Source organism: Chinchilla lanigera, unplaced genomic scaffold (assembly GCF_000276665.1).
Source record: "Chinchilla lanigera isolate Chin_1 unplaced genomic scaffold, ChiLan1.0 scaffold00109, whole genome shotgun sequence".
In the NCBI taxonomy this organism is placed as follows: Eukaryota; Metazoa; Chordata; class Mammalia; order Rodentia; family Chinchillidae; genus Chinchilla; species Chinchilla lanigera.
In genome coordinates, this window is record NW_004955510.1 from 5,746,869 (window position 1) to 5,771,965 (window position 25,097).

General features: G+C 58.0%; 1 protein-coding gene across 1 annotated transcript in view; it reads left to right on the forward strand.

Moving 5' to 3' along the window:
- The window catches only part of Ldb3 (LIM domain binding 3), a 55,390-nt gene that overhangs the window by 8,615 nt on the left and 21,678 nt on the right, over nucleotides 1–25,097 (forward strand). The window contains exons 5-12 of the mRNA XM_013506311.1: nucleotides 3,967–3,989; nucleotides 5,436–5,639; nucleotides 7,448–7,462; nucleotides 9,280–9,449; nucleotides 9,867–9,903; nucleotides 20,320–20,502; nucleotides 22,837–23,013; nucleotides 23,267–23,428. Coding sequence (XP_013361765.1) covers nucleotides 3,967–3,989; nucleotides 5,436–5,639; nucleotides 7,448–7,462; nucleotides 9,280–9,449; nucleotides 9,867–9,903; nucleotides 20,320–20,502; nucleotides 22,837–23,013; nucleotides 23,267–23,428 — 971 coding nt within the window. The remainder of the gene's footprint in view (nucleotides 1–3,966; nucleotides 3,990–5,435; nucleotides 5,640–7,447; nucleotides 7,463–9,279; nucleotides 9,450–9,866; nucleotides 9,904–20,319; nucleotides 20,503–22,836; nucleotides 23,014–23,266; nucleotides 23,429–25,097) is intronic.

The following is a 25,097-nucleotide window of genomic DNA, read 5'->3' on the forward strand; positions in this document are numbered from 1 at the left end:
CTGACAGAGTGGCCCAGGCTCACCTCTCCCCTCATCCACCAGCTGCCCCTCAGAAGCATTCATGAGGCTTTAGAGTTGGGCACACGGCACCGTAAAGCCCTGGCCCCAGAGACCTCCCTTGGAGGCCCTTCCCAATGCCCTGTAAGCGCTTCGACCTTTGGGCACGAGGCCTACCGGCCCCACCCTCCTGCCTGCCTAACTCACCCTGGTCTGGTCCCTGGGAACTTACAAACTTCAAGGTCGCAGAGGGGACCACAGCCACCTTTGGCTTCCCTCCACTCCACTGCCACAGCCAGCAGGGGCCGTCTCCCCAGCCGCAGGGCCTTCTTAGCACGGGGTCTCTGTGCACACAGGGGGGGGCCCCCACTGTGCCTTGAGCCCTGCACCCACCCTCTGGCCCCAGGATGGGAGACAGCCTTGGCTTGCCTTTGCGCTCAGAGCTTTGCCTTCTGTCCCAGTGGATGCCAGCCTCTGTTGGGACCCAACTCCTCCCTCCGCTCCAAGCCCTTCCTTCCCTGCCCAAGCAGGGTCCTGGGGGCTGCAGGTGGTGGGTGGCGGGCTGCTGGCTGCACTAACACGGGTTCCGAGTCTGGGCAGAAGCGCTGGACGTGGGTAGCTCTAACCACTGTCTTCTCTCTCCCTGCATGGCGCCGCCATGGGCCAGGACGCCGCTCTGGACACCAACGGCAGCCTGGTGGCACCCAGCCCCAGCCCCGAGGCGAGGGCCGGCCCAGGCACCCCAGGCACCCTGGAGCTCAGGGGCACCCTTAGCTCCTCCTTCTCCCAGACCTCCATCTGCTCCGCACACACAGAGGCCTCAGACCCCTGCCCTCTGTGGGCCAGCCCGGAGGGGACACAGGACCCGCGGGGCCCGGGACTCCCGAGGGCCCCTGGCCGGCCGAGGCAGTATAACACCCCCATTGGCCTGTACTCGGCAGAGAGCCTGCGGGAGATGGCTCAGAGCTACCGGCTGAGCCTCCGAGGGCAGCCCCTGGGTGCCGGACTCCCAGGAGGGTAGGTACCGGCACACGCCCCTCATTGAGGCGCCCCTGCCTTGGTGCTCAGCGGGGCCTGCACAGGTGTCAGAGAGGCTCAGGGTGCCAAGCACCCCTGTTTCCCACGTCCATCCTGGGGGGCCTCGTCGGCTCTGTACAGAAGAGGAAACTGAGGCTCAGAGGAGGTCAAGTTAAGGTCCTGTGGCCCGGCAACTCAGTGGCCACCAGCCCACGCCTTCTCCATAAGGCGTACAGGGACAACCCAGTCCCCACACTTCTGAGAGCCCTGAGGAGAACAGGAGGGGCAAGAGGTGGATGGGTGAGTTCTCCAGGAAGCAGCACAGAGGACTACCTGGAGGAGGGGCCCCAGGAGACTTCAGGTGCCACCCGGCAGTGACACAGACTCCAGCCTGCACTGTCCGCATGACTCTGGGCACTAGAGGGAGGGCAGGCTGAGCTAGGGCGAAATGGCTCATGGGTCCCAAGGGGGACTTGCACCATCTACCTCCTAGGGCTCCCGGAGAGGGAGAGGGGACAGCACTGTGTCCTCCGGTCATGCTCTCCTGACCTAGGCCCGCACTCACACATGACAGAAAGTCAGCAGGAACCTGCTCCTCCACCCCAGCTCCTCCTCTGTCCACTGTGCTCCAGCTCCCAGTACCCCTTCGCCTCCCGTGACCAGAGTGGCAGGGCATGTGCACCCCTGGCTCCCCTATGATGCTTTTGCAGAAACCTCTAGCTGCAGAATAGAACTGGCCACCTCATCCTGTCTGAGGTGCATGGGGGGTCTCCCTGGTCGGCGCTGAGATGGGCCCCAGGCAGGAAGGCTGGACTGGGACCACTCGGAGGCCACCTACAGGGATGACAATGTCTTCCTGCTGAGCTCTGTCTAGGAGCTGCTTTACCTCAGTGACTCCAGAGGTGGCTACTTAGAGCTGGGAAATAGAAGCTCAGAGACAATGAGAAATTTGTCCAAGAACACACAGCTACAAGTGGTAGACAAGACTGCCAGCTTGCCCTTCCTCTTTTTCTTTCTCTTTTTTTCTTTTCTTTTCTTTTCTTTCTTTTCTTTTTTCTTTTTTCCTTTTTCTTCTTTCTTTCTTTCTTTCTTTCTTTCTTTCTTTCTTTCTTTCTTTCTTTCTTTTGGCTTTTTGAGATAGGGTCTCACTATGTAGCTCAGGCTGGCCTCTAACTCTCAGCAGTCCTCTTGCCTCAGCCTCCCAAGTTCTGGTATTACAGGTGTGCACCACCACTCACAGCTTAAGAGTCAAGTATTTCTTGACAAACAGAGAGACAGCCCAGTGCTGTCCTGCAAGGGAAGATGGGTCAGGGGACAGAGGGAGTTGGTGCTTGGGCCACAGGAAAAGCTGCTGCGTCCAACAACGCGGGGGAGCGGCCAGGCCTGGGCGAGTTCAGCCCGGCCTTCACCGCAAACGCTGGTCTCTGCGTCCGTTCCTGGGACCCTTCTCCTGTGAGGGCTCTGACACGGGGTCACTCTCTGCAGAGCCCGTCCTCGAGGTGGGCACCACCATAACCCTGGACACCTGCAGCAGCCCCTCAGGGAGCGGCGGGCTCAGGGTTGAGCGCTCTCTGGCAGCTCCTGAAGGCAGCCCCTTCCCCAGCTCCTCTGGCTTCCTTGGCGGCTGTGTCTCTTGGAAATGCAGAGAGGAGCCTTTGTGGGGTCAGGGTGCACCCCCAAGCACTGAAGGGCAGCTTCCATGCACCTTTGGCTCCTCCCTGAGCTGCTTCTGCTGCCTGCAGTAGCCCAGCCTGGGGTCCTCAGCAGGGGCCAGGAATTCATGCCAAAGGCCAACACTGCCCCCTGCAGGGCACATGGCTGCTCGAGGTGGCGCTGACCCTGCAGCTGTCAGCAGTGGCCAAACATGGAGAAGGAATGAGTGCGCCTGCCCTTTCCTAATATAACTCCACTGCAACTATTTTGAGCTGGGTGGACAGAGGGAATTTTATCAGCCCTGAGACTGCGGGGGGCCTGGGATCAGGTGTCACTGGCTTCCCAGGGTCCTGCTGGCTGTGGGGTGAACCAGGCCAGACCAGTTGGAGCCCCCGATCTCCCCAGTCAGAGCCCATGGCGGGCAGATCTGGGAAGGTGGGTGGTGAAGTCTGGGGAGACAGCCTGCGGCCACTGTGCACTCCATCTCAGATTCTGGTGTGGCCAGGGTCTGCTTTACAGGGGGCTTGTGGAGGGGCAGGGTCTCACTGTAGCCCAGGCTGGCTTCGAACTCACAGTGATTCTCCTGCCTCAGCCTCCTGAGTGCTGGGATTATAGGTGTGCACCACCACACCTGGAAGGGAATTAACATTTAAAGAGCTGTGACACAGGCCATAAGTCCCTGCATGCTCCAGGAGGTTTGGCCCAGGTCTGCGTCAGGGGCAGGTCTCACTCAGTGTCTAAACTGGCTGTCCCTGCTGCGGCCTTTCTATCCACAAGCCCTGGACCCCACCCTTCCCGAGCCTACTCATGAGGTGTGGCTGTCCACAGGGCCCCAAGCAGTGCTCGCTGGGGACTGCACCAGACCCCCTGACTCCTGCGCCCTGGAGGAGTGGCCAGGGTTGTGCCCCATGAGCAGGCCTAAGTCCAGGGCTGGGGGTGGCCAGGAAGCACCAGGCTCTCGCCCTTCCCAAGCAGCCACCATGGTCCCGTCTCCACCTCCAGCTTCCTCTCGAGGGTCTAACCCAGGCTGCCGGCGGGGAGCAGGTGCCCAGTTGGTGGACGCGCAAACCCTCTGTGTCCCTGGCAAAGTGTGTGGGGGGCAGGGCCAGCTCCAGAGAGGACCCCACTAGGGGTCCCCAAGGCCGGGATTCTTGCCTCTGCTGAGCTCCACGCTCCCTCTCCTCACCCAGTGAAGTTTGGGCTGGTGCCACCTCTGCCATGGCCATTCTCATGGTCCCAGTGCTCTGACCCCCAAGCCCTGCTCTGACCACTGTCTTCTCTGCCCCTCTCTCCGCCTAGGTGGTAGCCAACTCTCCAGCCAAGTTAGTACTGAGCATGGTGTGCACCAGGCAGCCCTGCATGCATGCGTGCATGCGTGCGTGTGTGCGTGCGTGCGTGGCGTGAGCAGTGTGTGCCCGCGGCATGTGTCCGTGTGTGCCCATGTCTGTGTGTGTGTGCTCGCAAGGGGGCTGCATAGGTGCCCTGGGTGAGGCTGCACGGGCGTGAGCTGGTGTCAGGTGTGGCGGGGAGGTGTCTGTCTGTCTGGTGGCCTCAGTTTCCTGCTCCAGCTGCTTGGGCCGAAGGCTGGCTGAGGGGAGGAACAGGGCTGCACTGTCTGTCATGGGACCAGTATGAGCCTGAAGACCTCTGTGTCCCCGTGGGACCCCCCAAAGGGACTGCTCACCTGTCTGCTGGCGGAAGAGCCAGATGGGTGAAAGCTGGAACCACATCAACTGGCCTGGAGAACAAAGCCAAGGACAAAAGCCAGGAGGAGAAGCCCTGCCCCAGAGAGGTGGCTGCCAGGAAGAGCCTTCTTGGAGGAGCCCTGCTCAGCACCCTGTGGATGCCCAGAGCTACTGCTGCTGGCCCATTTAGAGGGGATATTCTGGACTCGGCTTGCAGCGCTGCCTGACACGTGGCCTGGCTCTTGTCCCTGCATCCTGGTCCCTGCCCTGTGTCTCTGCATCTCTCTCTGGGTGTAGTGAGAGATCTCTCCATGCATTTGAGGCACCCCTGCAGACCCCAGGAGGCCGCTCCTACTGAGCCAGAGCTCCCTGGGATCTGGGAGCCTGGACAGGCAAGAATGCTGCTCGCTTGTGATCCCAGCACTCTGGGAGGCTGAGGCTCACAAGTTTGAGCTCAGCTTGGGCAACTTATAGGCTTAGTCAGACAGATTCTGTCTCAAAATAAATATTTAGAAAAAAAAGTGACCGGGGTATAGCTCAGTGGCACAGTGCCTGTCTGGCAAGCACAAGGTCCTGAGTTCAAATCCCGGTTCCAAAACAAAACAAAACAAAAAAGAAAACTAAATAGCACAGATTTTTTTGCAGGGCATGGTAACGCATGCCTGTAATCCCAGTACTCGGGAGGCTGAGGCAAAGGGGTTGTTGTAAGTTCGAGACAAGCCTGGGCTACAAAGTGAGCTCAAGGCCAGCCTGAACTGCATAGTGAGACGCTGTCTCAAAAAAAAAAAGAAAAAGAAAAGAAAAAGGGCTAGGGATGTAGCTCAGTGCAAAGGCTCTGGGTTCAATCCCTAGTACTGAAAAATAACAAACACAACATACGTGCTATACTGGGCACCGAGGTATGGAGAACTTTCCTGACCAGACCTGGCCAACCCAGAGCAGAGAGCTCAGGGAGCCTCTCTGGGGGTGGGACTCAGCTTTGGGAGATCTCCACACCCCAGCCACCTCACCCAGCCTCAACCTCCCATAACCACGTCTATTGCCTTCTTCTCACCCGCCCTGCTCACCCTCCTCACCACCCAGTGCTGACTACCAGGAGCGCTTCAACCCTAGCGCACTGAAGGACTCGGCCCTGTCCACCCACAAGCCCATCGAGGTGAAGGGGCTGGGCGGCAAGGCCACCATCATCCACGCGCAGTACAACACACCCATCAGCATGTACTCGCAGGACGCCATCATGGACGCCATTGCTGGCCAGGCCCAGGCACAGGGCAGTGACTTCAGCGGGTAAGCGCCTGTGGAGGCCACCGTGGAAACAGTGTGGCCTGCAGAAACGCAGTGTCGCGGTCCCTCAGAACTCATCTCCAGCTCCCTGCAGAGGCCGGAGCAGCAGGAGACTCCTTTGAACCTCTCAAAGGAGCTCTAGGAGCCGGGCGTGGAGGCGCATACCTGTAATCCCAGCACTTGGGAGGCTGAGGCAGGAGGATTGACAAGAGTTCTAGGCCAGCCTGGGCTACATAGTGAGCTCAAGACCAGCCTGAACTACATAGCGAGACCCTGTCTCAAGAAAACAAACAAAAGACTCAAAGCAGCTCTTGAGAGCCCAGGTGTCTTATCATATCCATCTGCTAGGGGTTGCGGGGGACATGTGGTGGCTGCATCCTTCTAGGCCTCAGTCTGTTCCAGTACAGGGCTGGTGTCTTGACAGGAAGAGGCCTGGGGCCAATAGCCCCAGGTAGTATTGGCACAGGGCTCACAGGAAGCCCGGTCTCAGGGCAGTGGTCCTGCAAGATGTCCTTGGTTCTGGGAGTTTGCTTGTCAGCTCTGGTTGGGGACCATGGAGTGGGCTAGGGACAGTGGGGCTCAAACTCAGGGTGAGACAGCTCATAGTACTACCAGGAAAGTGAGAGCTATCCTTCCTCTGTCTGTCCTGTCTGTCTGTCTCTGTTTCCATCTCTCTGTTTTTGTCTCTGTCTCTCTTGCTCTCTCTGACTCCCTCTCTTTCTCTGTCTGTCTCCGTGTGTCTCTTTCTGTCCTCCTCTCTCTCCTCTCTGCATCTCTCCCTCTCCATGTCTTTCTTGTCTCTTTCTCCCCACCTTCTTTGCGTCTGTCCCTGTCTCTGTGTATCCCTCTCCGTCTCTGCCTGTCCGTTCTTTCTCCTCAGTCTGTGTCTCTCTGCTCTTCTTGCCGTCTTCTGATGCTATAGTGTGGCTTACAGTCCTGGCTGATTGTCTCCTTAGGCAGCACCTCAATCCCTAGCAGTCCGGGAGAGAAGTCTTGAGATGGCAGTTAAACTCTCCCAAGGTTGGGAGGGCACAGTATGAGAGGAGAGGGACGGAGGGTGAAAGGTCCTGGAGTGCTCCTGCAGGGCTCGGTGGCTGTGCCATGCCCAGCTTGCAGTTAGTTCCCGAGGGACAGGTTCCACAGGTCTCAAACCTGCCAGGCCGGGGCTGCAGCTCTTTGCAACTCTGGACAGTGTTTAAATCCATCACTCAAAGCAGCAAATACGACCATGCAAATTTAAAGTCACCATTAGCTCATCAGTACCCTGCAAAGCAAGGCTGTACCCTAAGCTCAAGAGCTGCCAGCCATTTCGCATTAACCGTTTGCCTCATGGTCTTCCACACGCTCTTGCAAGTGGTAGCAGCTGCTGAGACCAGATGATGGGAAGCCACGGAAGAACTGCTCCTCGCTAACTGTGCATTTTTGCGCCTTAGGAGACTGCCATCATTTGGTTTTGCTGCTAGGGTACCCGTGATTTTGGAACGATGCTCTGTTGCCTAAGTTTCCTGAAAGGTCTCTCCACCTCCCTCCCATGGCCTTCTCTCCCCACCTGTCCCTTTCCTCTGCCTGGGAGGGACCATCCTCCCTCCTCGCTGCTGTGAGGCCGGCAGAAACCCTTCCCGGCCCTAACGCACTCCCATTTCTCCTGTTAATGTCCCCAGTTCTTTCCTTACTGACCGTGTTCTTTTTCTCTCTCTTTCCCTTCCCTGCCCACCCTACTCCCCTAACTTGTTTCCATCCCTACCCCGCTCTCTGTGTGCGCCACCCATGATGGACGCACACTCCTGGCTGGGGTCCCCTCTGCTTGGCAGGGCGTCGCCGCTGGCGTAAGTAGATCCCGCAGTGTTTGTGCCGTCGTCATGGTCATCATCCATCTGTCTGGTTGTGGGGTGCGTGTGCCTTGGGTGGGATCTATCCAGATGCTCTGGCCATGTTCTTCCTCACATCCACCTGGCAGCCAAATGATACTCCAGGAGAGTACTTGGCTTTGGGGATCAGCGCCAAACCCTGCAATGTGGCTACAGAAATCAGAGTAAGCCAGGTGTGGTGATGCATGCCAGCACTTAGGAGGCTGAGGCAGGAAGATCACCTTTCCTAAATGCACTGGGGCTGTATAGACCCTGATGTACATTATTCAGGCTACTCTGCAACACTGTCCTGAGATCTGTAGGAGACAGTACCTGCCAGGATGGCCGCCGCAGAGGTGAAAGATGCCTCCTCTTTGGGAGGGGTACACAGGGGGGTGAATGCCACAGGGCACCTTGGATTGTGGTAACCAAAGAGTCTACTGTGGGTAAGATGTACAAGCCAGGAGTGACCAGGGTGCACAACTGTAGGGCCCACTTCATTCTCTCTGCATGTTTCCCTGAGCCTTGGAGTCTGAGGGGACAGCAGGGGACAGCAGATCCTTCATTTGATGCCCAATCTCTGTTAGAGATGAAAAACAAATTCTGGTCTGCAGCAGGGTGGAAAGGAAGCCAGCAAGGCTGGGGGCACCGGGGGGCTCCCTCTAGGTAGCTTTCTTGAGCTTAGAGCTGGGAAGGCACAGAGCAGCTCCTCCAGGCTCCTCCAGGCAGCAAACGCCTCGCATCTACTCTCTCGATGGCAAAGGCCATGTGACAGGCTTGAGGGAATGTGCTGGGACACGAAACCAATTCTCTGTCCAGGTCCTTGCAGAGAGAGCAAAAGACTTAGACGAAGGGAGATCCTCCCCCAGCCAGGTGGCCTCCTGGGAGGTGGAGGCAGAGGGCGCTGGGTAGGGCGTCTGGGCAGAAGTGGGCTTCCTGTGCTTCTGTGACTGTGGGGGCCTGAAAAGACCCAGCTTGGGGAGCCAGGAAACCTATGTGTTGCCTCGGTGGGGGACCTCCTACTTGTGACCTGGAGCTGGCCAGTGGAAGAGCAGAGGGCAGGGCCGGCAAGCTGTTCCTGCGGTGGCCTTTCCCTGGGCAACCCTGACCTCTGCAGGGGTGGCTGGGTCTGGATTCCCCAGCACCTTGGCCAAGGTGATGGGCAGCTATGAAACTTTGCATCCATGCTTGTCCTGTAGTGGGTCCAGGCCAGGAGGCCCTGCAGTCCCTTTTGGCTCTGACACAGGCAGGATTCATTCATTCAGCGAAGAATTAGGGGCACCAATGATGTACCAGACCCTTGGACTCTAAGGGAAGCCAGGACTCCCCAAAAGCCTCTTTGCTCCCCAAAAGCCTCTTTGCTCTCAGGCATGAAAGCATGTGTGCATGCCCTGCACACAGCGCCTCCCAGCTTCCTGGCCCACAGCTCTGAACCCTATTGTCCTGTGGGCCGTGCCAGCACCATATGGGTCTGGCTGCCCCTAAACCAGGGCCTGCACAGAGAGGTGAGCTGATTTCACAAAGGCCTCTCTGCTTCCTCCTTCCTCAAAGGGGATCCAGCCTTGGACTGGGGCATTGTCAGGCCCAGAGTTAGCAGAGGAGGGATCGACAGGGGGGACCCGAGCCTCCTATCCCATGAATGGAGGGTTCACCTCCTCCCTAGGAGCATGCTGAGCGCCGAGGACCCCGGCCATGGCCACACTGCATGCATCCCAGATCTCAGCCAGTGGTGGGTTCAGAACAACAGGGGGAGGGGGGACTGTAGGAGCCCCGCCCATGCCTCTCTCTGCTCCCAGGAGCCTCCCCGTGAAAGACCTGGCTGTGGACAGCGCCTCACCGGTGTACCAGGCCGTGATCAAGAACCAGAGCAAGCCTGAGGACGAGGCTGATGAGTGGGCCCGCCGCTCCTCCAACCTGCAGTCTCGCTCCTTCCGGATCCTGGCCCAGATGACAGGGACAGAATACAGTGAGTGGGCCATCGGGGCCACAGGCCAGGTTCATGGGGTCCAACCGCCTACCCTGAAGGTGGCCCCAGCTTGGGATCATTAGCCGCTGGCCAGCCTCCTTCTGGGTTGCCCCGTGACAGCGACTTCTGATCCAGGTCCTGGTCCCATCAGGGGCAGCAGCTTGTCCGGCAGCCTCCAGGCAATGTGCCTGTCCAGGGCTGGGACAACAGTGCCTTGCAGGCTCTGATGGCTCCCTCTGAATGCCCTCCCAACCTGCAGCTTCTGCTTGGCATGCAGACTTCCCTTCCACGGCTCTCAGGCTGGGGATGGGAAGTGCTCAGGGCCTGTCCAGTCCTGGGGCCCGCTGTCCCCTATGTCCAGTGGCTTTTTCTCCTTATGCCCCCGTCTCCTTCTGACTGGCTCCTTTTTACCCACAGTGCAAGACCCTGACGAAGAGGCTCTGCGAAGATCAAGGTAGGTGCCTGAACTCAGGCTCCGTGACCGTGGCCTTGTCCTCTCCCTTCCCCTCCCTGACAACCCCCGTCACAGACTCACAAAGGGGTTTCTCAGGTTCAGGCATGTGCCCTCACGGGGCTCCAGCCAATGCTGGCCCAGGCGGCTGTCCTGGCCAGCAAGGTAGGAGCCATGGGGAGGCTTGGTTCCCTGGCAGGGCTGTAGGAGCAAGGACTCTGGGCTCTCCTGGCTCTGTCCTGGGCAGGGCAGGGCTGCTTTGGCCTTTGCTGGGCTGCTGAGCAGGAGGGCATCTCTCCCTGTGAGGGCATACCTTTCCTGTCCTCTCATTTCCAGGCCTGTCCCCTGTGATCTGAAAGCTGGGCACTGGGGACAGCCATGCAGGGGGCCAGCTGGGCACGGGCCCTGACCCTGGACCCATTAATATACCAGTTCTATAAATCATTCAGAGCATAACAGTAACTTCAGGAAGAATGAGCCCCGAAGGTAGAGGAGCATGAAGGCCAGGGACTCAGGGGTGTTCTCCCATTGTCATCGAGGGGTTGGGGGGCAGGTCAAAGCCTCAGCCATCACGGCCTGACTAGGGCTGTAGCCCTGAGCATGAGGGGGGCATGCTGCCCTGGAAACCACTGGAACCTGCAAGGGTGTTCCATGGTGAGGCATGGGGCCCAGTGTGATGATGTCACTTCTGCTAGCAATATGTCATCCGCATGCTGTTCTGGGTACAGTCAGCCTCGGGCCACCACATCGGCATACTGCGTGAGGCTGGGGCTCAGAGCCACGCTCCTGCCCTGGGCTGAGCTTCCTGTCCCTGCTAACCAGCAGCATGTGGGGGCCACAGAGCTCCCAGAGAGGAGGACTCTGGGGCTGACAGAACTTGGAGTAGTTCATTGCTGAACCTGTCTTTTTGCCGCCGACCCAAGTTGCTCCTCCGCTTTCTGGCTGGGCATCTGAGCCAAAGTGTGGTCCTCCCAGGCCTGCAAAGGATGGCATGTGGCCCTAGAAGTGGCTCAGGGCCCTCAGGGCCTGCGGTGCGTCTACACAGCGTGCCACGCGAGATGTCTGATTTGGCTCCAAAGTGTTGCTTGTGCTGTTTTCCGTGTGGCTTTGCCTTTCCTCCCACAAAACTCAGAGCCCCGCCACCTCCTTCTGGTCACTGGTGTTCCTCTTCTGTCCAGTATTCACAGTGGTCAGGCACACGTGGGCCTCACTAGCCAGTCGTCGTTAGCAGGGAACAGCTCCCTGGTGGAGGAGGGGACAGCAAAATTTGTTTCTGTTTCCCAGGATATTCGCAGGCGCTGCTAGGTTATTGAGAACACAAAAGCAGGATGGAGGTTGGGCCTTGGGCCTCCTCTTCCCTTCTCCAGAAGTATCTGCCTGCCTGGTCTTATCCAAGGGTGAGGCTGAGTCAGGCTTTCCTCTAGGGCCCAGACTCCAGGGTTTAGGGAACTGCGCTGCAGCTTTGGGGCCCCTTTTCCCTCAGCTACCCTAGGGTTTCATCATCAGGAGCCCTGAAGGGCAGCTTCTGCCCTATCAGTGCCTCCTCGATCTCAGGCCAGAAGCAGAGGCACTGGGCACCCAGGAAGCTGCTGCTCCTCACCTTCTTCCTAGTTTAGCTCCTGGAAGATGTCTTCAAAGCGGAGCCCCCTGTGTTGTGCAGTCCTGGGCAGCCTGGGGACCTGGGCAGGGCAGGATGTGGGGGTCATGAGCTCCGTCCTGTGTGTGGGAGCCCAGGTGATGTCTATGGTCCTGTCATGGCTGGGCCTCACTGGCCCACATGGTCCTTGAGCAGAAGGGAGCCTGCTTGCCCCCTGTTCACAGGGGTTCTAATCTGAGTCAGTCCCTACTTTTCGTTAGAAGTCACACCCCAGACCCATCTGAGGGGAGCCGCCACTGCCTTGTCTTTCTGCTTCCAAGCTAGCACAACTCTGAGCACCTCTGGGGTTGCCCAGGCATCGAGTGTCTGTTTGATGATGCATGGGCCATTGGACACCTGTGCAAAGGTACCATCTCCCTGCTGTGTGGTGAGTGAGTCATGGCAGGTATCCTGTGCAGGTTAGGAAACTTGCAACCCTCTCTCTGCTATCCCTGCCCCTGCACAGCTTTGTGGCCTCCTCTCCACGAAGCCCTGAAGATCACTCCTGTCCCAGGAGCGCCCCTGGTGCTGGCAGCAAGCAGCTCCTTTCTGAGCCTCTAGGTGCCTTGGGGCAGCCCAAGGCCAAGTCTCTACTCTGGGGAGCTTCAGAGGGCCCTGAGCAGCCAGGTATCAGCCTCACACAGTGCCCTCTGCACCTGTGTAAACTGCCCAGGCCACTGGTTCCCATGGGAGCCCCTCCAGTGGATGTAGGTGACAGGGTGGCTCCCAGCTCCCATGGGTGGTAGCTGAGCACCGAAAGTGCCGAGCCCTCCGTTCCCAGCGTGCGCACGGCTTTCTCTGACTTCGGGAATGCATTTGGAGCCTTGGTGGGCAGTCCTGGTGCACAGAGGTGGGGCAGGCCTGGCTCCATCTTGGGTGAGGCTGGACCCCTCCACAGAAGTGTTCCCTGCCTGGGGACCCCAGTTGTAACCTGGACACTCATGGAAAACTGGTATCTGGGTGTGCTCCGCACCCAAGCATTCTGCCTGTCTCCCATCACTGGAGCAAGGCTTAGTGACAGGGGGAGTGGGAGATGATGGTCCCACCACACACCCCTCCTCCAGGGGCATAAAAATCCTCTCCCACCCCTTCTCTGTCCTCCCGCCCCTACCCCCACTTCCTGCAGACCGGAGAACTCCGGCTCCTCCTCCTGCCTCCCTAGATCTCCAGTGCCTCCCTCCTCTCCCCCGGGACAGCCAGTCACTCAGCTCTGTCCCTCCTCCAGCCACTAGCTTTGCTCCAAATTCTCCTGGCTGACTCTCTCCCCCAAAAGAGACCCTCTGAGGAGGCAGTAGTCAAGGTTACCTGCAGCTGGTGGGCCTCTGGTGGGCCCTGGAAGTTGGGAGAGACCAGGACTTGCCTGGAGCTGCAGCCAAGCAGCCGGGGAACCTCCCTTTTCTTCTCTTGGTTTCCCCCCTGTCACTCTTCCACACGCGTCTTCCTTTCCCTGCTCCTTTCTTTGGCCAGCTGAGGCTTTCTAAACAGCACCACACAGAGCAGCCACAGGGCTATCCCTGGCCTGTCACCCAGCCTCCATAGGTCTTGCAAAAACGAACAATTTACAGACAACTAGCTGCGTCTCATTTTGCACCCCCGCGTTCTGGGTCGTCTCTGTGGGACGGTCATGATTGTAGTGTCCCTGCCACCAGGCCTCTGCTCACGCCATCGTCGCCCCTTCACCCTGAGCTCAGAGATGCAGGTATGTGGCAAGGAAAGAAGTGCCAGGCGCTGAGATTGTGGCTTCACTGCTGAGTTTCTCTGTGGCTGTAACAATCCGCTTGGGCATCTCTGGGCCTCTTTCTGCCTAGCTGAGGGAAGGCTGGGCTAAAGCAATGGTTTTCATCTACACTGTTGGTGAGTCTTTCTGTCAAACAGTCATACACAGAGACCCAAATATGCTGGACTTGAGGCTGAACAGGCAAGTGATTAGGTATGGGAAAGCAGACCGCTGCGAACGTCGGGCCAGGAGCTGGCACCAGGTGCCTGATAGATGCAGAAATATTGGACCACTGAGGCTACAGTTGCTGCTCTTTGAAAACCCAAAGTTGCTCTTCTTGATTCTTATATGCTGGCAATTTATTTTTTAAGTTAAACTTTTTATTTCAAGATCATTGCTAATTTACAGGCAGTTGTATTGTGAGAACACAGGGAAATCCCCTGAACCCTTTGTCCTGTTCCTCTCAGGTTAGCATCTTGCAAAATTGTCCCTCAATCTCTCAGCAATGCAGCTGACCTTGCCACAGCAAGACGGAGCCTTGGCCACCCCATTGCCTATGGCCTGTGGGTAGCCATACCCCCGACCTGAGCAACCTTTAATCTCTTGTCTCTTTTGTATTTTCATCGTTTTGTTATTTTTAAATGATGTGACCTAAATGGAATCATAGAAGATGTGACCATTTTAGGATTGATGGTTTTTAATTGGTATAATTCCCTGGGGATCGACCAAGCAGTGAATGTATCTATATAGGTTGAGCCTCCCTAATCCAAAACTCCAAAATTGGAAATGCCAGCAGTTGAAAATTCCACACCCAACCTCAAGTGATGGGTTGCAGGCAAAATAGAACCATAAGCCGGACAAAGCAATGCACTCTTATAATCCTAGCCACACGGGAGGCTGAGACAGGAGGACTACCAGTATGACCTCAGTCTAGGCAACTTAGTGACTTAGCAAGACCTTGTTTAAAAATAGGTGAGGGGGGCTGGAGATGTTGCTCAGGGCTAAATCCTGAGTTCAGTCACCAGTGGAGAAAGGAAGGAAGGAAGGAAGGAAGGAAGGAAGGAAGGAAGGAAGGAAGGAAGGGAAGAAGGAAGGTGTAGACTTGGGCCTCCAAAATATCTCACTATGTATATACAAATATTCCAAAATCCAAAAGCATCTAAAATCTGAAACAGTTCTGGTGATGAGCATTTTGGTAAGGGTTGGACTTGTAATTTATTTGTTCATTTTTACTGCTCAGTAGCATCCTGTGGTAAGAATATAGAATAGAATTTTAATTTTTAATTGCTAGTGATGCTGGGAATTGAACTCAGGGCCTTGCACATGCTAAGCAGGTCATACCACTGAGCTAGGTCCTGATTTTGTGGTAGATGTGGCCCTTGGCCCAGGGGGATGGCTCCAGCCTGGAGGATGAGCGAGGCACCTGGGGTTGGGGCCTGGTGGCCACCTCCGCCCCACCCCATCTCTGGCTGCTGCTGGTTGACCTGTGCTGTCTGCTCCGTGCCCTCGATTGAACAGTCTGTGAGCTGAGCCCCAGGGGTCTCATTGGCAGGAGCCGCTGGGAAGTCCCGGCCCTCTGTGTCACAACTGTGGCCTTGTGAGTGCGCATGCGTCCATGTGCCTGGGCCATGCTCAGGCCTGGGTACGAAGGCTTCACTCTGGGGACAGGGAAGATGAGGCACAGCCAGGCAGCACAGGGACAAGTGTCCTCCTTTGTGGTGCCCAGCAAGGGGACAGGCACCATAGTAGGCCCACATGCCTGGGTCCATCCTGAGAGCCCAAGGCCAAAGCAGCCCTGCCCAGCCCTGCCCAGCCCTGCCCAGCCCTGCCCAGCCCTGCCCACAGGCCATCCTGCCCTTGGGCCCAGAGCCAGGCCCTCTCCACATCCCCTCCGGGCAGGGACTTCAGCCTCTCTGTCCTGTTCCCAGGCCTTACATTCTCCAGCCCGGGCCTGTCCACCTAGACCTACCACATGGGTTATCACTTTCTCCATGCTGACCCCTCCCTCCCCACCCCAGTTTCTGCCAGGGGAAAAGTGGACATGGCCCCTAACTCCTCTCTTTCTTCCTCTCCTCTCCTCTCCTCTCTTTCTGTCTCCCTCTGTCTCTCTCTGTCTCTGTCTCTGTCTCTGTCTCTCTGTCTCTCTCTCTCTCTGTGCCACAGGGAAAGGTTTGAAACGGAACGTAACAGCCCACGTTTTGCCAAATTGCGCAAGTGGCACCATGGCCTCTCAGCCCAAATCCTTAACGTTAAAAGCTAAAAGGCTGCACGGAACCCCCGCCCCGCAGGTGGACCCCTCCTCCCCCCACCGGTCTGGCATGTGAGCCCCACGGTGATGCTTGACGATGTGTGATGTGCTGGGGGCACCTCTGGTCGCCAACTGCACCCTCTGCCCGCTCCATCCCCAGGCCACCCCAGCACCCCCACAGCCACCCTGCCACCCGGCCCAGGCCCTTAGTTGTATCCCAGAGAAGTGTGGTGGGGTCCCCTCTGCTCATGCAGAGCCAAGGGAGCCGGAGTGTGCACTTCCCTCAGCTACTGGCTTGTGCTGTCCCCAAGCAAGTCACCCCAGATCAGGGTTCCAGGCCCTGCAGCCCCCTGCCACCCCCTGTATCCCAGGGCACAGGAAGCAAAGGGCTGGATAGATTGGGCAGAGACTGTCCCTCTAGGCTGCAGTGAGACAGGCAGTGCCCTGCCCCTGTGCCACATGCTGCCCTCACCCTCCCTGTACATACAAGCGTGCTTGATCTGAATAAAGAGGATCTGATGTGGACTGATCCTGCGCCCTTGTGCTGTGCCTGCGCACATCTCTGAGAGGGACTGTGGCCATGTCAGGGACTCGGGGCACAGGGACAAATAGTGCGGGCCCGGGGAGCCTGGCTCAGGGGTGCTTTCCTAGCACAGGCCTGTGCCTGGCCCAAAGGACCCAGGGCAGCGGGGATGGCATGGAGATCGTACTGTGGCACTCAGAGGCAGCCTGAGTCTCCCATGAGGACGCTGCAGGACCCCTGCCCTGTCACCCACCAGCTGCAATCGGAAAGCAGAGCCACCCTCTGTTGCCCCGTGAGAGGAGCCTGCAGACCCCTCCTCCCCAGCAGGTGCCAGTCAGGCTCAGCCCGGGTCCAGGAGGCAAGAGCAGGTTCGGGCAGGCTGCCAGTACACAGGCAAACTCAGGGGCCAGCCGGGCTTGGCAGGGAGGAGAGGAAAGGGGCTTGGCAGTCCTGGTAGCAGGAGGAGGGCAAGAAGGCCCCACCTGTGACCCTCCACCTGATGAGGGTGGTCAGGGTGGCACACTACAGCGCCCTGCCTGCCTGTGAGCCCAGCAGCCCAGTCCCCCAGGGCAAGAACCCCAGACTTGGGCCACGAAGGCAGTAGCACTTGGCAAAGGAAGGCAGATGCCAGGGCTCAAGCCTCAAGGCTCCCTGCTCCTCTGAGGCCGGATGGCCCCACCTATTTCCACTGTCCCTGTCTGGACACTGCCTTTTGCCCACCTCTGTGGACTTTTGTGCTCTCCCCTGGGAGCATGGCCGGCAAGCTGTCGCTCCTGTCCACCTCCCCTGAGATGCTTCTCAAAGCTCCTGCCCGGGCTGGGGATAGAGCTTAGCGGCACAAGCACTTGCCTGGAGAGTGCAAGGTTCTGATTTCGATTCCCAGTACGAAAAAAAAAAAAAAAAAGAAAAAAACAGAAACCAAAGCTCCTACCCACCTGTCCCTTCTCTGCCTCCCTCTATTCTTATCTCCGACAGTCAGTTGCCAGGGCCAGGGCATCCACCTGGCTGGGCATCTGCATCAGGAGGAAAGGGGCACCTGCATTCCTCTAGGGAGCCTGGAGTGCACTGCATTTGGTGGAATTTTGAGTGAGGACTTGTAAGACCCAAGGGTAGGCTTAAAGAGAAGTCCTAGGTAGTGGGCACCTGAGGCTGGCAGAGGAGCCCTGCCGGTCTCTCACACTTGGTCAGCCCTAGGACCCCTGTCCCCAGCCCTTGGGAACCTTCTTGGGGCTGCTCTGTTACAGTTCTGGAGGCTCTGGTTCGCTTTCTGGCTCTGGTGCCCTCAGCTACCCAGGCCCCTGTGTGCAGTGCCCTGTGTGGCCCCCGACATGGGTGCATGCGGAGCCCTCTGTAAGTGGGAAAGGTGTCTGGGTGCTGTGCGTGCTAAGAAACCAGACAGGGGCTATGCTATTGGGACTGCAATGTGAGGTGGACCCTTCGGGTTCGTTCCACTGGAGGATCTGGGGCTCCAGGATGAAGTCCACATGTTTGATCTTCAGGAGTGGGCAGGACTGGGGTGTCACAAGTAGGGAAGGCTGGGAAGCAGAGGGACAGCAATGCTGATGGGAAGGAAGTATCTGGCCCCAGGGGCATCAGCTGGCTTGGACTGGAGGGGTGTGGAAGAGGCGATGCTCAGTGTGTCAGTGTCTGCACCTAGGAGCCGTTTCATATCGAGCCCTCTGACTGGCATTCCGTCATCATCCGATCGACAGGGATTATCTTAGCCACACAAGTAGTTCAACCACGGCATCTACACCATCAGTGCCAATCGCCCCAGCCTGCCATGACCCACAGTTCCTAACCTGAGACCAGTGACTACAAATCCCATGACTGAGCACCTCCCCAAATACCCGCCCATCCAGACAACATCACTGTCATCAGTAACAGCATCCACCGAAGGTCACCACCAAAGGCCACCACCCCAGAGCAAGGGCACTGGACAGGCACATTCTAGCTTGTTGGTAGAGGGCAGCAGCAAGCTGAGCAAGGGACTGTAGCCAGATGTGCTCTCTCCTGCACCCCCCCACCTCTGAACATGGAGTCTGGTTTGCTTGGCTTTGACTTTTGCTCAGATGGGTGAGGGTGGGGCTCTGCAGCAGAGCATGTGCTGAACGGGTGTGAGGTCCTGGGTCCAATCCCCAACACCAAAAATAAATAAAGAGAATTCTGGCCAAGGCAGGAGGCAGCAGTAGAATCCCAGACCACCCGGCTGAGCTGTAGGCACTGTACTAGGATGGATGCCGTTGAGGTTCTTTGTAGTGTCTGCTCTCCCATGCCCTGTGAGTCTCTGAGGACTCACGGAACTTCATTCAACAACTGACTTGGCACAAGAACCCAAGCTCTATCAGGGTGTCCTTTGCCGCCTCCCCTCCCTTCCCTGGTGCTGCGGATCATGGTCCCAGATAGGATGCAACCCAACAAGAACCCAGGCAGCAGGCTCATGTGCATGTCCATGTGCCACAGTGATGACCTTTGTCCCAGCCCTGAGGTCTGTGATGGCCAGTGAGGACCCTGAAATTGGGGTGCATTTGGAGTGATGGTTTGGAGAGCTGCAGATAAGCCGGTCTGGCCAAAACCAGCGTCCCGCTTGCCCAGCCTGGACAGTGTATTGCTATGATGCCATGCAGCTCCGAGGCCCACTGCAAATGCAGGCCAACCAGAGAGAGTCCCATGTCAGCCTGTGCCTCCTGTGCCTGCCAGGCTCTGCTGTGGCCTGCAGCTGGGCCGCCCAAGGCCCTCTGACCACTAAGCCAGGAAGGCCTGGGCAGGACGAGGCAGATGCTTCCTGGGTGCTTCCTGACAGTGGTGGGGAAGGGGGTACAAGCCCTGGGGCTGTCAACCCGCACCCTTGGGTGAATTGGAGAAACTTAGCCAAGGGAATTCTCTCCTTCCATCTCTTTCTCTGTTACACTGAGTGGATAATACCCAAGTCAGAGGGTGGCTGTGAGGGATTCAAGACATAATTCTGGGCGTATAGTAGAAGTCAATCACACACTATAGAGGGAAAGTTATTTCTAGTTATCAGAGTTGACAGTCTATCACTGTGTCGCAAATATAAAGATGAACACCAATTAAAAAAGCAAAGAATGATGGGGTGTGGTGGTGCACACCTGTAAATTACAGTTATCTGGGAGGCTGACGCAGGAGAATCACTTGAGCCCACAAATTCAAGACTAGCTTCAGAAGCACACAGTGAGATCTTGCTCAGAAGAAAGAAGGAGGGAAAGAGGGAAGGAAGAAAGAGGGAGAAAGGAAAAAAGAAAAGCAAAGAAAGTGCATTTCTCTGCCAGGCGTGGTGGCGCACATCTGTAATCTCAGCACTCGGGAGGCTGAGGCAGGAGGATCACTGTGAGTTCAAGGCCAGCCTGGACTACATAGTGAGTTCAAGGCCAGACTGAACTGCATAGAGAGGCCCTGTCTCAAGCCCCCACCCCCAAGAAAGTGCATTTCTTTGCTTTCCTATAATTTAAATTTTATTCTCTGCCCCATTTCTCAGGTAGCAGAAAGCTAATCCCTTCAGTCCAGGCCCTAGCTCCTCCCGCCTTTCCAGGGGCCCTGGGAAGGAGGAGATCACAAGACTCCAGGCAAGGGTGGGGCACAAGGGTGCCTGAGCCAGCTGCACTGGCAACTTCAGGGAATCCCTGTCCCATTGGTCACCTGTGCTCTTCCGGTCAGGCCACACCCGCCACAGTCGGTGCTCGGTGCTCTGGAAACCCTCTGGTACCCTGGCCACCTAGCTGTGCCCTGTCCTCAGGTCCGAGCCTCCTGTGGGCCCAGGCGCCTCTGTCCTGGAATCCCCCCAGTGCCCCCGCCTGGTCTGCCCTGCAGCTGGCTTCTAGTCGACTGCAGCGGCGTCCTCAGTGCTGTGTCCTCGGCCCACGGGCCAGGCTGTCCTGCCGCGGAGCCTGAGCCCCTGACCCCCGTGGGCCGCTCTCGCCTTTTCTGCGAGTCACCCCTCCCCAAAGGCCAGGCGTGCCCCTGGCCGGTGGGGAAAGAACAGGATGGGAGAGGAACTCGGTTGATCATTAAATCTACATTTCCACTGCATTGTGTTTTGCCAAGAAAGAAAAATCAGGAAGAACCAGGAAACCAGGGTGGAAACTTTCCCCAGCAGGAGCAATGTTGTTGAGGTCCCCCAGACCCCAGAGCTCAGTTTGTCTCCGGAGGACGCGCCCCCTGGCGGCGCCCGCTGAGCTTGCTGGGCCTCGGCGCTGGCTCCACGTCTGCCCCACGCAGCAGGTCCCCGCAGGTCCGCCCCCCCTGACCGGTTGTCTCTCTTGGTCCCACCCCGTCAGCACCCCCATTGAGCATGCGCCGGTGTGCACCAGTCAGGCCGCCTCCCCGCTGCTGCCCGCTTCTGCCCAGCTGCCTGCTGCCGCCTCTCCCAGCACAGCCTCGCCACCCCCGGCCACAGCTGCTGCCCGAACTGCCACCGCCTCCGCTGCAGTCCCCGGCTTGAGTCCCTCGGACGGCCCAAGGTAATGGCCCAGGGACTGGTTCCAGGGGACGGCGCCCCACTGAGGCCGGGCACAGAGGCAGAGACCTTGCCCAGCCCCCGGGGACACATCTCTAGTGACCCAGGTAAAAATCACACATGCACAGTTAGGTAACTAAGGGGCATTGGGTGGAAAGTGCTTGTTCCTAGAAGTCAGTTCGGGGAGGAGGAAGCCATCCTGTGGGCTGGGGCCACTGAGCTGGGTATGGAAGGGGTTGAGATTGGATTGGCTACTGGGCGCTAATTTGCCCACCTTCCCTTCCTTCTCCTCTCTCTTGACAGAGAGGCTAGGTATCTCCAGGGACATCTGGTACACCTGGCATTTGAATCTCTGCTCCCCAACTTCTAGTCTGCAACCTCAGACAGTGCCTTGACTTCTCCAAACCTCAGTGTCCTCTTCTGTTAAGATGTTTAAAATGACACATGGATTCACAGGGGTGGTGATGGGCAAAGTATATCTAAAACACACATGCAAGACACAAGTCTCCCAGTTCCTGGAAGCCAACCCAGGGCAGGGAGTGCAGGAAGTGGAGGGCATAGGCCGGATAGGTCACTCTGTGGCGGGCTGGCCCTGCTCTCTCTTCCTGAACTCCCTGGAGCTGCCCTGTTGGTGTTTGAAGCACAGCCCAGCCTTCATAGGCCCCCAGGCTCCCCAGGTCAGGATGCAGAGGTGTGGGGTGCAGGCTGAGGCGAAGTGGCCCTACCCAGCCTTCACAAGGGGTTCTCTGCCACCAAGCCCAGCCTTTCCCAGCCTGTCTCCAGCCACAGAAGTAAAGCCAGGTGGTGGTGCACACCTGTCATCCCAGCACTCTGGGAGGCTGAGGCAGGAGGATCACAAATTGAAACACAGCCTGGGGGCAGTTAGGCGGCTCAGCATGCCCTACCCCCGCAAAAAAAAATTAAAAAAAAAAGACTAGGAATGAAGCTCAGTTCGAAGACTCTGGGTTCCATTCCTAGTCCCACAAACAAATCAGTTTTCCTGGTTAGGGTGAGCAAGCTGCTGTCCCTCTCCCCACCAGGTCCTTCGAGTGTGGCCTTGCTCCTTGCACACAGGTGACAGTGGGAGGAGGGTAAGGAATGTCCCTGCTGTGAGGGGGCAGAAGCCTCCCAATTTGGAGCGGGCAGCACTAGATGCTGCAGCCTTGGGCTGTGCAGCCTCCCCTAGTCCTGCCGACCACAGCCTCCTAATCTGGGGGACATCCTCCACGGGGCCCTTCCTTCCCTCTGCCTGGATAAGAGGGACGGGGCTGGGCACAGCTCAGTGCAGGACAGCACCTGCCTGCCATGCATGAGCCCTGGGTCCATCCCAGTCCTGGGGAATAAGAGCAACAGGGCCTCAGATGGACTTGGGGAGAGCTGAGTCACCGGCAGGATACCGGCCGGAGCAGCAGTGGTTGGGGGACTGCACTTTGAGCCCAGGGACCTCCTCTCCTTGCACACTGGCTGGGAAGACACTGAGCTACAGGGACCCCCGAGGGAGGCAAACACACAGCTAGCCCAGCAGCATTCACTTCCTGTCCCCACACCGAGTGGCACAGGGCCCAGAGCTCCTGCTCAGACTTGCAACTTGTGGCCCTATCCCCCAGTGCAGGCCAGCGTCCCTCAGTAAGGTCCCTTCCGCTTCCTTGAGGCCCTGCTCTGCTGCTGGGCCTAGGGATCTCACCAGGGAAGAGCAGGGCCAGGAGAGGGGACACAGTGGCCCTGCTCAACCATGACCTCAGCACACAGGCCGGACAAACGTATTCGCCCCAGGCAGGGACACTGGCTTCCTGAGACCCCTCTGTCTTTGACTGCTCTGGCGTTGTCCCTTAGGGCTCCTATCACAGGGGCCTCTCCTGGACCCGGAGAAAGGAAACCCTCATCCTGCAGCTCTGCCTGGCAGGGACAGGCAGGCCCAGGAAGCAGGTGGAAGGAACACAGAAAGCTGCGTCTGGGACAGGGGTGTTTCCAGGGGTCCCCTTCTCTAGCGCCTCACTGAGGACCTATCTGTCCTGGCTGTAGCCCAGTGGGAGAAGAAGTGGGAACTCTGTAGGGGGTGGGGTATTTGCTGCAGCGGGGGGCAGGGGCTCCCCATTGGCATCTGACTGCCCCCGAACACCAGGAAGGGCCAGGGAGAGAGCCAGCTGTGACTCCCCATGGACAAGGTGACTTTTCTGGGTGTCCTGGCCCGGTGGGAGTTTCCTCCCTCCCTCCAAAGGAGCAGCCTCCACCCCCAGGCCACTCCCCAAGGGCTTCTCCAGGTTCCTCCTCCTGAAGTTCACAGTTGCAGGCCTGTGCCCCCCACTGTCCTTGCTGTAACGCTTCCCCTCTGTTCCAGGCCCCAGGCCTCCACCTACAGCCCTGCAGCTGCTGCCTCTGCGGCCCCGGCCGCTCACACGAGCTACAGCGAGGGCCCGGCCACCCCTGCACCCAAGCCCCGTGTAGTCACCACGGCCAGCATCCGGCCTTCTGTCTACCAGCCAGGTGAGTGGAGGGGCGGCAGGGTGACGACATGGTCAGCTGGGCCTGGGTAGTGGGGTGCAGGCTGGAGACATCCGGTTCAAGCTGGGGTACAGGAGGGCTCACAGGACAGAACTGGGGGCTGTTCCTCTGTGAATCTGGGCCTGGCTCAAGCTGGTGTGAAAAATAACAAAGCTACCACAGGCCTTTGGCCCGCCTGTCGCATTGCAGTGGGGCGGGTATAAGCTGCTCAACCTCTCTGGTCTGTGGTTCCCTCGGAGACAGGACCACAGCTCTCTTCTCACCAGTCCTGGGGGTGCCTCACAGGGGCTCAGGTTCATCCAGGCCCTCTGCTATGCTGGCCAGGTGGGGCCCGAGCCCCATGCCAGCAGTGGTGGCAGCCGGGCAAACCCCTTCCCCTGGCAGCACCTACTGATCGGCCCAGGGCTCGCCAGCCGGTACATGCCCAGGTTGGGGAGGTCTGTGTGTACTGGTGCACAGAGGGGCCCTCAGAGGCTCCGGGTATCCAGGCCGAGTCTGGGCACCGTCCTTCCCCATCCTGAAGGCTCAGGAGGTCCGGCCGGGTGGGGGGGCACTCTGTGTGCACCCGATGGGGCTGCCATGAAGGACACTCATGAGGGCACAGGAGATACAGGAAGAGATGGACGCGGGCCGGGAGCCACCAGGGACGGGGAGAGCAGGCAGAGCAAGGGCAGAGCTTTCATTCTGCGTGCTGGAAGCCTCTTAGGTAGGGTGAGATGGGTCCCAAGGGTGCCCCTGCGCCCCCTGGTGCCCTTCCCTGGGGGTGAGAGGGGAGGCCACCTGCTTTCCACTTTGAACGTTGTACTTTCAACCTACAGTATTTCTCTTTATGGTCACCTTGAATTATGGAAAACAATAGTGGTTTTGCCTTTGCAGTACTGATCTAAACATTTCCCCTCAAAATTATTACTACACACAAAAAGATTTTGATTCTTTTTTTAAAAAAAAAAAAAATAGGAGCAATTTTAGCCAGGCATGGCGATGCACGCCTGTGGCTGAGGCAGGAATATCCTTGTGAGTTTAAGGCCAGACTGGGCTACATAATGAGACAGGCTCTCTCGCTCTCCCTCTCTCTCTCTCGCTCTCCCTCTCTCTCTCTCTCTCTCCCTCTCTCTCTCTCCCTCACTCCCCCCCCCTCCATGTAGGTATAGTTTTAGGTTTATAGCAGAATTGAGTGGAAGGCACAGAGTTTTCTCATATACAGCCCCCCATTTACCCTACCCGCCATATGGCAAACTGATCGAGGGAGGACGTTACAGACTTGTTTGGGAAAGAACGGGGTAGTTCATTCTAAGGGACAGGGCAGGGGACAAGGAAGATTTTCTCTGGGTCATGAAAGAGTACTAGTTGGCCAAGCAGGCCCAGAGATAAAGAAGGGCGCACACAAAGCTGGGCGCGGTGGTGCAGCCTGTAATCCCAGCAGGGAGGGAAGCTGAGGCAGGAGGATTGGAAGCTTGTTTCGCCAGAGTAACTGAGACCCTGTCTAAAATGTTTCATTTTAGTGTTTTTTGGGGGGTGGGTACCACGACAGGACCTTGTGCTTGCCAAGAAAGATGCTGTGCCGCTGAGCTCTATCCCTGGCCCTAACGATTACATTCTTTGTGGGAAGTTGGTCATGTACATTACACATCTTTATTTTTATTTATTTATTTATTTTGGTACCGGGAATCAGAACCTTGCACTTACCAGTCAGGTGCCTGTGCCACTGAGCTACATCCCCTGTCTGAAATGAAGACACAAAAGGGCCAGGGCTGTAGCTCTGAGGTGGAGCGTCCCTGGGTCAGTCGCCAGTAGAGAGTGCGGGGTGCGGCAGGTCCCAAGTCTAGGCCCGGGCGTGTGACCCATTAAGGACAAGCTTGTGAGAGGCTGGAGCACAGAGAGTAAGGCAGACTAAAACGGGGCGGCACCACGCGCACCTCGTGAGTCCGGCCCGGTGCCCCGCACAGGCGCGCCCTCTGCGCCCTTTGGGAGCAGGGGCAGAGCTCCTTGGTCCCCACTGTGCAAAGGGAGGTGGCGCCGGAACTAGGGGCGCGAGGAGCACAGCCGACTGCGGGGCGCGCTTCTGCCCCGGGCGGGGCGGGGCGGGGCGGGGCGGGG